Raw genomic sequence first — 16,372 nt, 5'->3', positions numbered from 1 at the left:
GTGCCACAAGGTGTTTGGATATATCTAAGAACTTTCCATAAATGTGTCCCTTATGTGCTCTATTGGGGGACCTCTGGTAGCATAGTGCCTAAAGCATTTGACTGCTAACCAGAAGACTGGCAGTTCAATCCCACTAGCCACTCCTCAGAAGGAAGGTTGGGCAATCTACTTTCGTGGTGATACCAACCAAGGAATAGTCGCTATGAGTCAGATTTGACTTGATGGCAGTGAGTATGTGCTCGTATATATATATAAGGCTATATGCTCGTGGACTGTTTTCTCTAAGTCTCCAGACTTGTTGAACGAGGTTTCTTTGTTTGAGATTTCTCTGTAGAGGAGTGACTGGAAACTACCATAGAATCACCAAATTTTCTCCTGTAGCCTGGAACTTCTTGTTAAAATTCCCTGTCCCTCATCTCATAGACACACACACACACCTGCACACACTACTACTATCACCCATTTCCCAAAAAATAACCCTCTTCCTTTTACTTGAGCTTCTGCCAGCTTGCCGATTTATCAAAAGACATAGTTATATGAGTGCAATATTATGAAATTAAAAGAATAACATGGAAAAATCAAGATATTAGCATTTTTCAGTTGATATGGGATCACACATTTCCTCACATCTTTAATAAAAGAGATGACCCCTTTTCTGGATAATAGTTTACACTGCTTAAGAAAATATGATTAATTGCTGTTCAATTCTAATTCCTGTGTCAGCAGGGCCCCTTTGGGACTGTGTTAACTTACTCAGCTCCAAATACAGCCTGCACTTCATTCTAGAGGACTATTTTCCACATGAAAAGTCTTATGGATACACAAACTTCCATTCAAACCAAAGTGTCAATTTTTCATTGCAAGAAAGGTTCAGCAGTGTTTAAGGTAAGAAAGTTTCTGCTTTTATTGAAAATTTATATATGACTCAGTAATAAATAAACAGATAACCATTTTCACAAAAAAATGACAGTGCTATGATAGAGAAGAAAATATTAACTGGGGGATTTACTCATAGTGGCAAGACAGACTTCTATCAATACAGAATAAATATTAACAGCATTCTTGAGCCAATGTTGATATCCAATGAAATGAAGGAACAAAGCTAGATACAATAAATAATTATACAGAGAAAAAGATGGTGAATTCTTGGATGATAAGACTGTCTTTGTAAATTGATGCCTGTCAATTAGTTCCATACTCACAGCTCACCTTCAAATCACAGGGCTTGTCTCAGGCTATGTTAAAGGACTATTCTTTGAGGCAAGCAGAGGAGGGGAACTCTATTATCTTTACAGTGAAATGCAAAACAACTGCAGAAAACTCCACTGGTAAATAGAACACAGTTTAATAAGTAGATTATGATCTAACTATAAAATTTAGGTAGCAGAGTAAGTGTTACATATGGCAGGACTGGAAAAAAAATCATTCATGACATTTTTCTTATCCCTCTATTACCCCCCCACCATCATTATGTTATTAACAACACAACACCACCAACAACAAACATGTTTTCAAATTTCCCTGCCATCAAAAAATGAGGGAAACGGTATTTTTCCTTCTTTGAACAGCTTCTTGAACACCCCAATACCATTCAATTAGAAGGTGTCTGTGCAAATCAATTTCACATGATTTCAAGGAAATGATTAACTCACAAACAAATCCTGAAACAAAGCTAGTTTGGAGTTCTGTATGTTATCTGAAAAGGCAGGAGAGGAAAAGGGGTGGTGGTAAAGAAGTACAATCCAGCCAAGCAAAATGTTAAGTTTTAAATCAACAATGAGTTTGATTTTTCTGGTCTGAGGACCTAACACTAAAATGTTGAGGGGAGATTCTGGTCTGGCCCTACTGAAGAACACATTTCTCTTCTTTCTTGGCCATTTTGCCTTTGTTTTGCTCTAGAGTTCGCTCCAAATGCTCGTCTTCTTCTTCGGCCCTGGAAGTCAGACAAACAGGAAACAAAAATTATTTTTATTTGCCGTGGGCAAAGCAGTGCTCCCCCCAACCCAGCATTTGGAGTCCCAGCGGGGCCAGGGAGAGGCTGCCTATGCCAGCCCAGGATTTGGACTGAACTTTCCACAAACTTCTCGTCTGCTCGGCAGGTGGCCGAGCTTCAACCCAGATCCCACAGCCCACTCACTGCTTCTCCTGCGCGTCCAGGTCCCTGACCAGCGCATCACGCTTGTTCACCAGGGCCACCAGTTCATCCAGCAGAAGTTGCTCACGTCGCTTCTGGGCCTCGGTCTTCTGCCAGTCTGCAGGGGATGGGAGGTTCGTTACCCACCAGTAGGGCCTCTGCACACGCGGCCCTTGCCCCCCTTCCCGCCTTTTCCAGTTTTTCCCGGTATTTCTAGGCAAAGCATATTATAGAGCCATTAGCTGGTGTGTTCTGGGGAGTCTGGCTGTCGTGGTAAGGATTACATCCCTAAACCCGACTTTCTAAGTATTTCCTGCAGATGGAGATGGCTGTGGCAGAGTTGGAACCTGAAAAAGAGGCCAGGTGTGAGCCAGTGGCCAGCTGGAGGTGCGCGCCAGAGTCCAGCCGTAGTGGGGGAGGGAGTCTGGAGGCCCAGAAGAGGTTGGCCCGGGGATTGGAGTGGGGGATGTGGGTAAATCAGGAGGCGGGAAGCAGAGAAGGGCGATAAAATCATTCAGAAAAGGCTAGAGAATCTGCCTGAGAACCTAGCCTCCTCCCCACCCCCCACTCTACCCAAACAGCCCATTCTTCGCTAATTTCCTCCTCGCTCTATTTTAGCAGTTGGATGTATCTCACACTGGGCGCCATATGCTTCACAATAACTTTAAAAGTAGTGAATCGGCTAATTAGCATTTTTCTTTGAAGTAAAAAATAAATTTGCTCTGCAATATTACACTGCAGCTCTCGATCGCATTCACATCACAGCCAGTTTTCTTTTGGAGAGGTTTGCTGGGTGGTTTGAAATCAAAGCACTTTTGCAAAGGGAAAATGACATATTTCTTTTAAAACCTCATGTTAAAGGTTGGAAAATCCGATGGGCAGTGTTCTTTCCATGGGTGCAGGCAGTTTTTTGAAGGTTTTAGGTCCCAGTAATGTATTTCCTAAACTTTACTGGTCTGATAATTTCCTTAAGATGAGCAGCAGTTTCATTTAATAGAAACAGGACCAAATCGAACATTTAAAGCACTTTTGAAACCAAAGCCAACTGCTCTCTGGCCAGACTGTAAGGGCTTGTAGCTGTCAATCAACCCCCAGTCTACCCCGCCTCCCTCATTAGGAAGGTAAACAATGAAAAGAAGAAGTAGATGATGAAGCAGATAGCAGAACAAATGAGGACCTAGAGGGAAACAGGACACCAGCTTTAAAAAAAAAAACCATAGCCACTGACTCAAGCAGTGTTCCTCCCGCCTCTTTCCCCAGTAAATGCACTTTCCAAAAAAACAGAGCAGAGTGCAATGCTTTCGGGTTTCTCTCTTCTCTCTCCATTGCCCTGGGCAATCATGTTAAAACTCACATGGCTGGTGCTTATTCAGATAAACCTAACAATGCACACCACTGGTTACCATGTGAATCTTCACAAACCACACAAGAATGTGCTGGTTCAAATCCCTCCAACCCCCTCCAAAGCAAAATTTATTCAAGACAGCAAACTGCTCAGCAGCTTTATGAAAGCAAATGGTGCTAGAGGGAATTCTATCTTGTATTTACAAATTAAAAATTAGATGCATCATCATGCAATAAAGGTTAGAACAGCAACAGGATAACAGCAAAAAGCTAGAACAATTTATTCAATTTTATCACTATCCATTTATTATAAATGCAAAAAAAAAAAATATATATATATATATCAACATATAAATAAAACTTGCCATATATTAACTATGCACAAAACATCACAGAAATAAATACATTAAGTCACTGATCATCATTACATTCTTATGTAGAAAAAGTGGAATATTCTAACACATGGGGATAAGTATAGAAACTTACTATAGAAAGTTTTTTTCCTCTAGAATTTTTTAAAATAATAATAAAAGGCAAAATTGAAGAGAAGCCATATCTCTAACAATTTTTTCTTTGGATTTAAGTGAAAATGAGGTCAGGCATGCTGGAAAATATTCTTATCTGGTTCTTGTTCTTAATCAGCCTCATTCTACACAGCAGATAAATTAATAGGCTCTTCAGGCTGGAAAGATCTTAAAGGTCATCTAGTCTAATTTCAGGTAACTAATTCTACAAATATTAACTCAGAGGAAAACCTGCCACATTTTTAAGAGATTTGTAACTAAATTTTATAATTTTGATGAATATTAAGCTTTCCATTTCCTTCCTCAAAGTCATTGTAATCAAACTTTAATTTACAAGTCTTTATTTTCAAAATATTGCAATAAGGACCTTATTTTATTTTATCAAAATAATATTTTTCCATTTACATTTGAAAAGTATATCTTGATTGAAAATTATTATTTTTTCAACATTAATTTTAAACATATGACTAAAAACATGAATGAAATACAGCAGACACATAATTTTCCTAATTAAATAGTTCTTTCTATGAACTTGATCAATCACTTCTAAGACTTTAATTAATAATTAGAAACATAAGAATTTTTTTAACATTGAAAAAGCTAGGAGTAACATTATGGCTAAAAGAGAAAATTATTTTATTAACCCATGAATGTTCTAATAATTTTAATAATCTCCTCCTAGCTCAGTAACATTACCCATAATAGTAACAATTTTTTTTAAAGGATATTTAGGTAATTTCATCATTTCAGAGTCACATTTAACTGAAATTAGAATTTAAAATGTTCTAGCATAGATTTGTAGGATTTTTCATATTTCTCTGTCATTACCACATTTATTTCTGTGTATAAATTCTTGTACAGGAAACAGCTATATGCAGTGAATGAATTTTATTCTCACAAAATTATGCTTTTTCTTTGCATTAGCTTTCTCATGGTGGGAGTAAATTATATAATTCATACATATTTGAGAGCTAATTTAGGAAATTAAATAAACCACTTTGATTATTTTTTTTATAAAAACAAATTAATTTAATATTACCTTTAAAATTGATTAAGCTTCATGTTGTATGTTCAATCCCAAATTTTAAAAATCACCTTTTGAATAGCTGGACATAATGTCATGTTTTAAAAGATGCATGCAAGTATAGGTGCTACCTGTTATGAATTTTAAGGAAGGATTATTCACCTATAACACCAGTCACAGCTAGCTAGCTACACTGACTTTGGCTTGGACAAACTACAATGTGGCTTCTGATTAATTTAAAGATTCCAGTGTACTTTTGCTATAAAAGCTATATCCTCTTGCAACAAATAGGATTAAGTTTTTGATGCTGCATTTGAGCCAATGTGCTGAAATAAAGAGATCTGTTTATATCCATCTGCACTGAGCTGTTTTGTTAATTTAAAAAACTCCTTTTTATATATAGGGCCAATTATTCATTCCTTGATTCAGTTTATTTGCTGAAGTTGATAATTACCTTGAAAAAAGGCAAGAGAAATATCTATAAACACTTTAATAGAAAGGACTCAAAGTTCTTGTAGTAAACCTTCAACCTTGCCACTATAAATAAGCCTGGCACTTTGATGAAAATTAACACTAGTTTTGTAAAGAGCACATTGGGGGATTGCAGTCAAGTCTTATCTTTAGTTCCAGTCAACTAGCAATCCTGAAAGAGTTTGCATCATCATCAGAGCAGGCCATTTGATAGGATTCTACCGCTGCACCTAATCAATCTATGGAAGACTGTGGCTGTGCTGTGTAACAAAGCTAAAATAGATTTACAAATGGGGTTTTAGGGGATAAGCTCCTCCACAGGATTACATATTGATTTTAAATATAAAAAGCTTATCATATAAACCATAACTACAAAAATAGTGAACCTATGCATAAATCCTTTTAAAAGAGCACCCACTTCAAACTAAGCCAAGAATAAATCAAGATGTACAAAATCCTAGAGAAGATCCATTTCTTGTGCAGAGAATGAACACACTACTTTCTAAAAGCCTACCCCAATGTGTGCAGAAATGAATTTATCTTTCCTAAGGGGGAATTAAATAATCTGGAACAACAACAACAACAAAAACTATAGGAAAAGTATTTAAGAGATGTTTATTAGCTTGAGGGGTCCTACTACAACTCAGCTCAGTAGAATGAAACTCCTGCTATGAAACACACCTCAGGGGGAAAAAAAAAGGTAAAAAAACAGGCGAAGATGACTATAAATTCTCAGAGAAATGGATGTACTGAATATTATTTTTTGCTCTCAAAACAAGCTGTTAATATTTTTCTCAATGTGCTATGGCTATGAAAATTCTGTGTTTTTCTCCTGATGAATGATTTCAGTAGTACATTTATTTGAGAAGATTTCAGTTTTTTATTATAAAATCATCTTATGGCTATTAACTAGAGGGGATGGGAAAATAAAAGAGGAATGGGCTTTAAAATAAAGGAAACCAAAACAAAACCAACTAAGTGTTGCCTATTCACATGTTCTACTGTGGTATTTTAACACTCCAAAAGGCTATTCAACTGCATGTCTATCCATTCTGACGGTTGGCTCAGAAGACACTATCTTCATTGCACTAAGCATCACGATGGTCAGTACCTCTGTAGCACAGCCCACTCTCAGGCTGCCCAGGCTACTGGGGCAGGCCTCTCTCCAAGAAAGTGTCTTTATCTGTAATCAACAGGCTGCTCCTTTTCCCTAGACCCTTTTTTCCTTCAACCAGCAACTGGAACTGGCTGAGAGTTTTAAGGCACAGTCACATATGGGACAACGATGCTAATTAAAAAACAAAATAGAACAAAAAACTAACACTTGTATTAAAAGTGTTTTTAAAAGAAAATAATTTTTCTCCCTCTTAAAAAGATATGGCTACTGGTCTTCCATCCATACAAGAAAATCAGGCAGATAAAATGTTGGATCTTTAAAATTTTAAGTGTGTTAGACAGGGATAGGATTGCCGATGAGACTGCGATCTTTATATGTACTATGGCAATCCCTTTAAGATGGTTTTTGGCAACAATACTGAACCAGTATCTGCCTTAAAAGTCAACTATATTATATCAAGCTGTGTTTTAGTGATGATTTAATTTTTTATGCGTAAGAGGGTAGGTAAAAAAAAAAATTAAGTATGGAGTGTAATGTATACTGAATCTACAAAGAACAGACTATATAATGAGTATAGTATTTGCCGTACCACTTTTCAATGGACTATTTAGCTTTCTCATTTCGATTAAAGACCACACTATGACTACAAAAATTATAACAAGAAGATAAACACTCTTAGTATTTCAATGACAAGTTTTAGAGAACTTTTTAAACAATTCTCACATTTTATAGTCATGATAACAGCAGTATGCTTTGATGTATGTGGATAGCTCCTGAAAAAAATAAGCTACATGAAGCCTTGTAAAGTAAATCTGGTTTCTAAATGAGGATATACAAATGTTGTCAGGTATATTTATCAACTGAGATTATGGACATAAAACTAAAAGTAAAACTTCTATAAATGTACGAAACTATTTAGGTAAATGGTGTGTATTTTATTTAATAACAATTGCTTATTAAAATATTTTTTAAAATCTAAGGCTTCACTTGGCTTTCTCTTACAAACCCAAATTTCCAGTTTCAAAACTAATTAGAATTGACTTATTATGGATCAGAGACCTTATCAGGTGAAGAACAAAATTACTATGGACAGTCAATGGGTTAAGAGGTCAATGCAGAATAGAAAAATCAATTTGCATTGATTAGACAAAAGGTCCATTTTATAAAGCCCAAAGGATTAGTTTTTAAGCAGACATCTTTGTACTATAAGACATTTTCAACTAAGAGGTATAAGGAGAACATTATAAAACACCTGAGAATTAAAAAAAATAAAAATAAAAATTGTATGTAATAAATGCCATAGTTAAACTAGCTGATGTTTACTGATATTATGAACTCTGTTTAGAATTACTATATAATTCATCTGAAAGCTTTATGAAAAGTATGGAAGCATTTAATTTATCTCCTATGTCAATTTTTGTCTGAATTTTCACTTTTAGGAGTTGTATTCTTAAGAACTATAGTAGACTTGCTGGTGACTTTTTCAATGTTGACATCAATGAAATGTTAAGGTAAAATTTAGCGTCTGTGAAAAATCAAAATGATATAATCTTTCTTAAATCTCTCCAGTTGAAACAGCTTTAAAATTACATATAAAGTAAATCTCAATTATATACTTTATTAACTCCTTATATTTCCCATTTTATGAAAATTTAAACTTCCTGAACCAAAAGTTAAAAAAATTTTGTGTTTAATAGCAAACATAATGATTAGCTATCTGAATTAGGGTCCTTAGATTTATATGGCTACTGCTGCCTGCCTTTAAGGCATTCATCTGCAATTCCTGTAAGTCCCTAAGCAGTAAGACCTGGTGAGACCAGAAGTGTATTACACTCTTTAAATCTCCTTGACAACTGACACCTTGCATACTTCACCCCACCTTAGCATTTCTTACCTTCAATGGCTAGCATTGCACGCAATTCCCGGTTCAGCAGCTCATACCGTCGTTCTAAGTCGTGTTCTTTTTCCCTAGGCAAGTTGTGAAAGTTCATCAATATGCTAATTACTAAATCATTAAACACTTAAAAGAACCTTTAGGTTACATTGATTTTAGGACTCATAACTGACTTTTCTCTTTAACTTTAAGCTACTCCAAACAAATGATACACAAACCTAAAACCTTCCTCAGATAGAATATTTTTGTGTTATTATTTTACCCCTTCAATTCTGAATTGCACAGAGGTATATTTTATCCTTCAGAAAAGTAGTCTCATTCTTCAACACTCCTTGTATTAAGTGGCAGGTATGTGGTGGCTCTTTGGTAAAATATTTTTCATAATTCACAATAAACACTCTTGTCCAAAACTTCATGTGAAAGAACACAAAAAACACGAAAGTACTACCAGGGCAAATTTAACAGACAATGAAAGATCGCAAGTTTTGTGCTTCTACCTAACTCATAAAGTTCAGACATAGGAGAAGTTACAAATACAGAATTTTTCATTACAATAAAACATGGAAGCCTGCTCATTCCCACACCAGGTGGCACAGTATAAGAACACTGCTAGTGAGCAGAAAGGAAAAAGCAATAAGTCCTATTGCGAACTAAAAGCTAAAGACGAAGAATGCTTACAGTTGGTCTAGACTCTTGTAATGGTAAAAAGATCACTTCTGTTTCAGTCATTAATCTTTTATTCCAAAATATAGGGTCACCTCACCAGTAGAATACAAATGTACTTTTGACCTCAGGAAGAGTTATTTCTTTTTTAATTTACAATTTGGTGTTAAATGAACTTTAATTTTGTTTCTTGTCTGGTCTCCTTTAGTCTTCAATATAAACCAAACTTTTTTTTTTTTTAATAGCAAAAGTGTTGTTTTCTTAAACACAAAATTTTTTGTATTCCTTGGCCTTCTGTATAATAAACATATTTCATTTTTTTCTTTTCACTACATTTAAAAATTCTTACAGTTTGAATATAAATCAATTGTGTATTATTTTTTATTTTCATATAAAACATACTGTAATCTCTAAGGAAAGAAAAAAAATTAAACCTAATAAATAAGAAGCACCAAAGAAAGCAGTAACAAAAAGCCTAAAATTCATCAGTGTTGTAGGACAAACAAGCAACAGTGATAAGTACTTACAGAAGAGAGAGCTGGTTCATTCTCCTTATTAAGGCATTTTTTTTATTAACTAACATAAACCATTCCTGCATCATTGCTTCTTCTTCTTCTGTGTTCCTTCCTACAATTCAGGAAAATTGATCTATTATTATATGACATTTTACAATCCAAATAATAGTTTAGTACACTTTTTCTTTAACATAAAAAATATCGTTTTACCTGTCCCAATAGGACATATTAGGAGCTCTGGTGGTGGTGTGCCTAAGGCATTTGACTGCTAACCAGAAGGCTGGCGGTTCAAACCTACCAGCCACTCCTTGGAAGAAAGGTTGGGCAATCTACTTCCATAGTGATACTGCCTCAGAAACCCAAGGAGGGGTCGCTATGAGTCGGATCCGACTCAACGGCAGTGAGTGAGTTAACAGGACATATTAAACTGTTTATCATAACATAAGATTAACATCCAAGGCCTGAAAAAAGAAATAAGTATTTAAAAATTCACAGGCAAATCTTCCAAAGCTGATATTATTCAGCATGCATATATCAGAGCCCCTTAACATACCTACAGATAATTTTAACACTAAGTACAGTAAACAAACTGTTCCACCTTTTAAATCCTCCCTAGAGGCTGATTTGTTATTATGTTTCAATGAGGAACTCATGGTGCTGACAGACATATATGGTCATGATAAAAAAAGAAAATATTAAAAAATCATTATGAGAATTAAAATACAAGCAGAAAGATCACAAAAGTCCAGATGCGTGAAAGCTTCCGCTTGGAACAGTTTGCATCTTTTCTTATTTTCCTTCCCAAAAGTAAAGTTAAGGTATATACCATGCTGAAACTCATTATCCCTGATAGGGGAAACTGCTTGCAAATTATTGAGCATATTGTAAGCGACCAGGCTACAAAAAACAAACAAACAAAAACCTATAGTTATCTATGAGAAAAATCTTATATCCAATAGAATAATAATCAGAAAATTTTTGAACAAATGACCTAACCTAAGAAATAGTCTAAAATTTTAGATTATGAAGTTACTGATTACATACAGGATGTACTTGAAATTCATTATCACTATTCAATACCTATTCCATCATCATCATTAACCCAGTCTTCCCACCCCACCCCCTTCCCAGCCGGTATATGTTGGGTGTATCAAGGATTATAGTATAGTATAATACAGTATACAGTATAGTATAGCATTATAGTATAGTATTGTTCATGTAAAAATAGACCACAATCATAATCAAGAAAAATCTTAATTTTCCTCACCTTCTTCCTTCTTCACCTGTCAAACTGGCTTGTTGCTTTGCTAGGCCATTATTTAATTCTTCAGTCCAATCCACATATGCTCATAGGGTTAACTTAATTTATCTAATAAGAAATTAAATATCCCACCTCAGAGTATTAGACTTCAACTTTTATTTTCTTTTTCAAACAAGGCATTCTTTTAAGGGAGTCTTTCAGTGGTGCAAGTTGTTAAATGCTGGACTAATAACTCAAAGGTTAGCGGTTCAAACCCACCCAGAGGCTTGGCAATCTGCTTCTGAAAGGTCACAGGCTCGAAAACCCTCTGGCGCAATTCTACTCTGTACACTTGGGGTCGCCATTGTGTCATATCGACTATGCTAACTAACAACAACAGCATTTTCTTATAGATTTCAAATACTCTTCTTGTCCATTAAAAAAATCCAAACAATACAGAAGTATAATGGAGTAAAAACTTAAGTTCTCTTTCACCAACCTCACCCTTCCCAATTCTCCACTGTCTTCTAGAAATATCTCCTTCTGGACCACATACATAGTTATGTCTATCACACACATGTACATAGCTTATCTATACACACATCCAGGTTTCTCTTCGTGTGATCTTTCACAAGTTAGATCATATTATATATTGCCCTGAGATTTGCTTTTTTCATGCCATCCATAGATCTAGCTCATTCTTTTTAGTAGTGCTTGCATGAATTATAAATACCCTAATGTATTTAACTATTTCCACAATATTTCTTCAGTAGAAATAAAGACATTATTTTTAAAATGAAAATAAAATATAAAGAAGTCTGTGCATAAAAGATTAAAATGTATTTCAGAGCATCCCTATAAAAAAGATTTCTATTGTTCATCATTAGGGAGAAAAGTGAAGATGTATGCCTTCATTAAATGCTGTTAAAACTTAATGGTATGAAGCAGACTTAGGATAGATTCTTTTAGAGTCTGAACAAAAGTCTTTATTGTTTTACAGTATTTTTAATCTCTCTTTTAGGGTAGCTGGTTTTGTATTCACTTTGGACCATGTGATGTCTTGACACTGGTCATGTGATATAGGCTGCGATAGGCACAAATCCCTGGGTAGCAACAAAAGAAGAAAGAGTAGAAAGAAAAAGCTGAGAAAAAGCTTGCAATTTGGAAAAAGGCCAATTGTACCCTGGTGAAGGCCTTTTTGATCAGTGAAATGACACATGTGTGCAATATTAATAGGTGTAGATTTTATGATATTTTATTTTCTGATTAAAGACTTAATTCTTGTGTTCCTAACCCGAATGACTTCTGAAAATATATACATATTAAAACTTTGTTTTGAGTTTAACTTAACCTATAATTGAGGCTTTCAGGCAACACTACAAGCAACCAGACTACTCTTAAATTAGCATCATTTTCTTCAATGAAGGGCTGCTTCCTTGAGAATAACAATATTGATGTGGTACTGTGTTATTTTCAGTTTAACTCATGCCTATGATTTCTAGGTAAGAATTAAAAGATCTCGTTCCCCTAAGTGTTAGGAAATGATGAATAATACAATTGTTTCATGTTTCAAGGACATAAATAAGCCTAACAATAAGAAATACTTAAAGATATATTATTCAGGGCCAACAATGCTATATAGATTAGTTAAATTAACTGAAAAAAACATATTTGTGGATAAATCAATTCTATATCCTTAAATCCTCATCTGAAATAGTATACGATGATGGAAATCTATACTTAGCCTAGTGATAAAAAAATTAAATTTTCTCCTAATATATCATTACCCTATTGTTTTAGGGATTTAAAATTTTTTTAATTTAAAAAGCTTTTAAAGCCAGTAAATTGAACCATTACAAATTAATCCTGACTTTAATAACTGGTTAAAGACCCCTTTAGCTTTATAAGTAACAAAAATATTAAAAGCCTGTGATCACAGTGAGCTTTTCTCATTTCTCCTCTAACCATTTGTTATTTAATCCAATACTAGTAATCCAATTTGTCCATCAGACTTTTAAAGGGCAGAATGCAACTTCCTCAGCTTAGACACTTTTCAAAGTACAATATATTTTTCAAATGAATGCTGGATGTTTCATTTTTCCCAACTGTTCCTAGCTCTAATGCATGAGGAAAAAAAGAACAAGATGAACATTGTTCATACTGATTAAGTAAGAGCTCATTAAAGAGCTGTCAGTGCGGTACTTTGAATATGCATGAAGCATATAATCAGATCTAGTACCGTCACTAGAGGAGAATACGGTAAGTACAAAGGATTGATTTAATTACTTAGAGTGGGCCATGGTGGTAAAGCAGTCTTGTTAGTGCAAAAAGAAAAGGAGGTTGTATTCTGGCACTGTTAGAAAAAAAGGCAGTTTTAGCTTCTGCCACAATACCTAATCTCAGAATAAAGCGCTTTACATTGTAGCTTAAAATGAAGACTGTCATTATTTTATAAAATGGCCATAAATCATTTTATCGTGTTTAACCTCACCTGGTTAACTACTCCTCTTTCAAAATTATCTTTAATTTGTGATTACAAACACACTTTTGTCACCTGAGAGCTAATACTGATACTTTTTGAAATCTTAACATTTTTTCCAGTCTCATGAACTGATATATTTAAGCCATATACTATTGAAGACCATTTGTAGGGGGGAAAAAAAGACAAAATGCGACAGCTCTGTGTACAGTTACTAAAACGTGAAAGCATGGACGGGTTGTTATACTATATTTTAAAACAAGTACCTTATGTTTGTAGGAGCTCTGGTAGCATAGTGCCTAAAGCATTTGACTGATAACCAGAAGGCTTGGCAGTTCAAACCCACCAGCCACTCCCCAGAAGGAAAGCTGGGCAATCCACTTCCAGAGTGAAACCACCTTGGAAACCCAAGGAGGGCTCACTATGAGTTGGGTCTGACTCGACAGCAGTGAGTTTGATTTTGGTTTGTTTTTTACCTTATGTTTACTATAAATATGCTACCAATACAGGCATCGTAAGTAGGATTTAAGTAGTCCTTACTTTAACATCTTAAAGTATTGAGTAATTAATTTGGCCATATATTTTCTATTTTGTTTCCTTAAAGACTTATGTTTTTATTTGGCCTCTAGGATGTCCTTTCTGACATCACAGTCTCTTAATGCCAGTTGTTCATTTACTCAATCATTATAGCTGAAGAAGGATTCATAAAAATTACTAAATAATCAAAGATAATAATAATGGCAGGAAAAATAGCAGTTTGTAAATATAACTTAAAATTATTCTTCCTATCACTTAGTGAACAAAAACCACTTAATACAAAGCAGCATAAATGCACAGCACTGCATGGAGTATAAACACTTAGTAAATGTTAGTGGACTATTTAAAAAAAAAAAAAAAAAAAACCCACTGCCCTTGAGTTGATGTTGACTCATAGTGACCCAATAGGATAGAGTAGAACTGCCCTATAGGGTTCCCAAAGCTGTAAGTCCTTACAGAAGCAGACTGCCTCATCCTTCTCCCACGGAGTGGCTGGTGGGTTCAAACCACCAGCCTTTTGGTTTAGCAGCTGAATGCCTTAAGCACTGTACCACCAGAGTTCCTTCTGGCGAATTAAAGCAATTACTTTTATGTTCCAAAAAAAAAGGAAAATGATGATTTAAAGTTAAGATTTTTATTTCATTCAAGAATTCATTCATTCATTCAAGAATGTGTAACGAGGTTTTTTTTTTTTTTTTCAGTAGTGTTGTTCAATATAAGTTTTAAAATGAATAAAGAAGAATGATGTAAAAATAGCCAGAATTACAAACCATATTTTTAAAAACAGTCTATTAATGAACCTTTCCTAATTAATCTTTTGGGAGCTCTGGTGGCATAGTGCCTAAGGCACTTGACTGCTAACCAGAAGGCTGGCGGTTCAAACCCACCAGCCACTCCTCAGAAGGAAAGTTGGGTAATCTACTTCCGTAATGATATTGCTTCAGAAACCCAAGGAGGGGTCATTATGAATTGCATCCAACTCAATGGCAATGCATTATTATTATTATTATTATTATTTAATTAATCTTTCACTATAAACTTATTCTTAATTTAGAAAGATATATTTTAGACATTGAATTCTTATATAAAGGCAAAATAAGAAACAATACAATTTTTGCTGAACAGAAAATGAATTCAATGGGAAAGAGTAAAGACATATAAGTGTAGGTTGCTGTTGTATACATGGACAAATTCATTATTTTCCACCATGAAAACATTAAAGGATGCTGAAATCTTGCCATAATCCCATAGCAGGGATGGCTCACTAGAGATCACATATGGCTTTTGAAGGGCAACACAGCAAAACAAAACAAAACATAAAAACAAAAAAGCTGTGTTTACAAATTGTCTTGATGCTATGATTGTAAGAATTGTTGACCTTCTGTTGTTGTTAGGTGCTGCTGAGTTGGTTTCGACTCCTAGTGACCCTATGTACAACAGAACAAAACACTGCCTGGTCCTCCGTGAACCTCACAATCGTTGCCATGCTTGAGCCCATTGCCACAGCCACTATGTCAATCTGTCTTGTGAAAGTCTTCTCCTTTTTCACTGACACTCTATTTTACCTAGCATAATATTCTTGTCCAACATATTCTGAGCGCCTTCCAGCCTCAGGGGTTCATCTTCTGGCACCATATCAGATAATGTTTCCCTGATATTCAGTAAGAAGTCAACCTGGCCAAGTCCTTCTTTGTAGGCTTAGTCTGGAAGCTCCACTGAAACTGTCCACCGGGGTCATCCTGCTGGTATTTGAAATACTGGTGGCATAGTTTCCAGCATCACAGCAACATGCAAGCCACCACTGTACAACAAACTGACAGATGAGTGGTAGATGTTGACCTAGAGGCATAATGTGATACAATAGAGAGACACATGAAGATGCTCAACTAACTGGCATTGGAGAAACATTTTAAAGTAAAGGTAGTGAAATCTGTTAGATTTACTTAATGAACAAGAAAGATGAATTTACTGCAGTTATGGAGTGTCATGGAGAAAGTGCTTCCAAAGTCAGCATTATAACAGGACTTTGGTGCTCCAATTTTAGGAAATATTTTAAACTCAAGAAATTGAGTTATACTATTAATATAAATTATACTACATAAGCAAACAACTGATAAATGCTTCTACTCTAAGAATATCCTCAAATAGCAATCAACATAAAAAGAATCTCATAATCTTTATTGATGTTTTCAGCAGTAATTGTCTTAAAACTATTTGCTTTTGTTATACTATTAAGAATATTAACTTTGGAGACAAAAAACCCAATTCAAAAATGAGCAAGGGACATGAACAGACACATCACTAAAGAACATACACTGGTGGCCAACAAACGTATAAGGAAATGCTCACAATCATTAGCTATTAAAACCAAACCAAACTCACTGCCATTGAGTCATTTCTGACTCATAGTGACCCCTCCTTGGGTTTCCA

At 34.9% G+C, this 16,372-nt stretch overlaps 1 protein-coding gene across 1 annotated transcript in view; it reads right to left on the bottom strand.

The window, feature by feature from the left end:
- Positions 1-1,842: 1,842 nt before the first annotated feature.
- EHBP1 (EH domain binding protein 1) overlaps positions 1,843-16,372 on the bottom strand; it is a 612,350-nt gene continuing 597,820 nt past the window's right edge. Inside the window, exons 21-24 of the mRNA XM_007938033.2 lie at positions 9,699-9,798; positions 8,509-8,582; positions 2,138-2,252; positions 1,843-1,933 (exon numbers count right to left, since the gene is read on the bottom strand). Coding sequence (XP_007936224.1) covers positions 1,843-1,933; positions 2,138-2,252; positions 8,509-8,582; positions 9,699-9,798 — 380 coding nt within the window. The remainder of the gene's footprint in view (positions 1,934-2,137; positions 2,253-8,508; positions 8,583-9,698; positions 9,799-16,372) is intronic.

Source organism: Orycteropus afer, unplaced genomic scaffold (assembly GCF_000298275.1).
Source record: "Orycteropus afer afer isolate SDZICR_OR568_19922 unplaced genomic scaffold, OryAfe1.0 scaffold00046, whole genome shotgun sequence".
NCBI lineage: Eukaryota > Metazoa > Chordata > Mammalia > Tubulidentata > Orycteropodidae > Orycteropus > Orycteropus afer.
The sequence above is the reverse complement of the archived record's forward strand: the minus strand, read 5'-3'. Positions and strand labels throughout refer to the sequence as shown.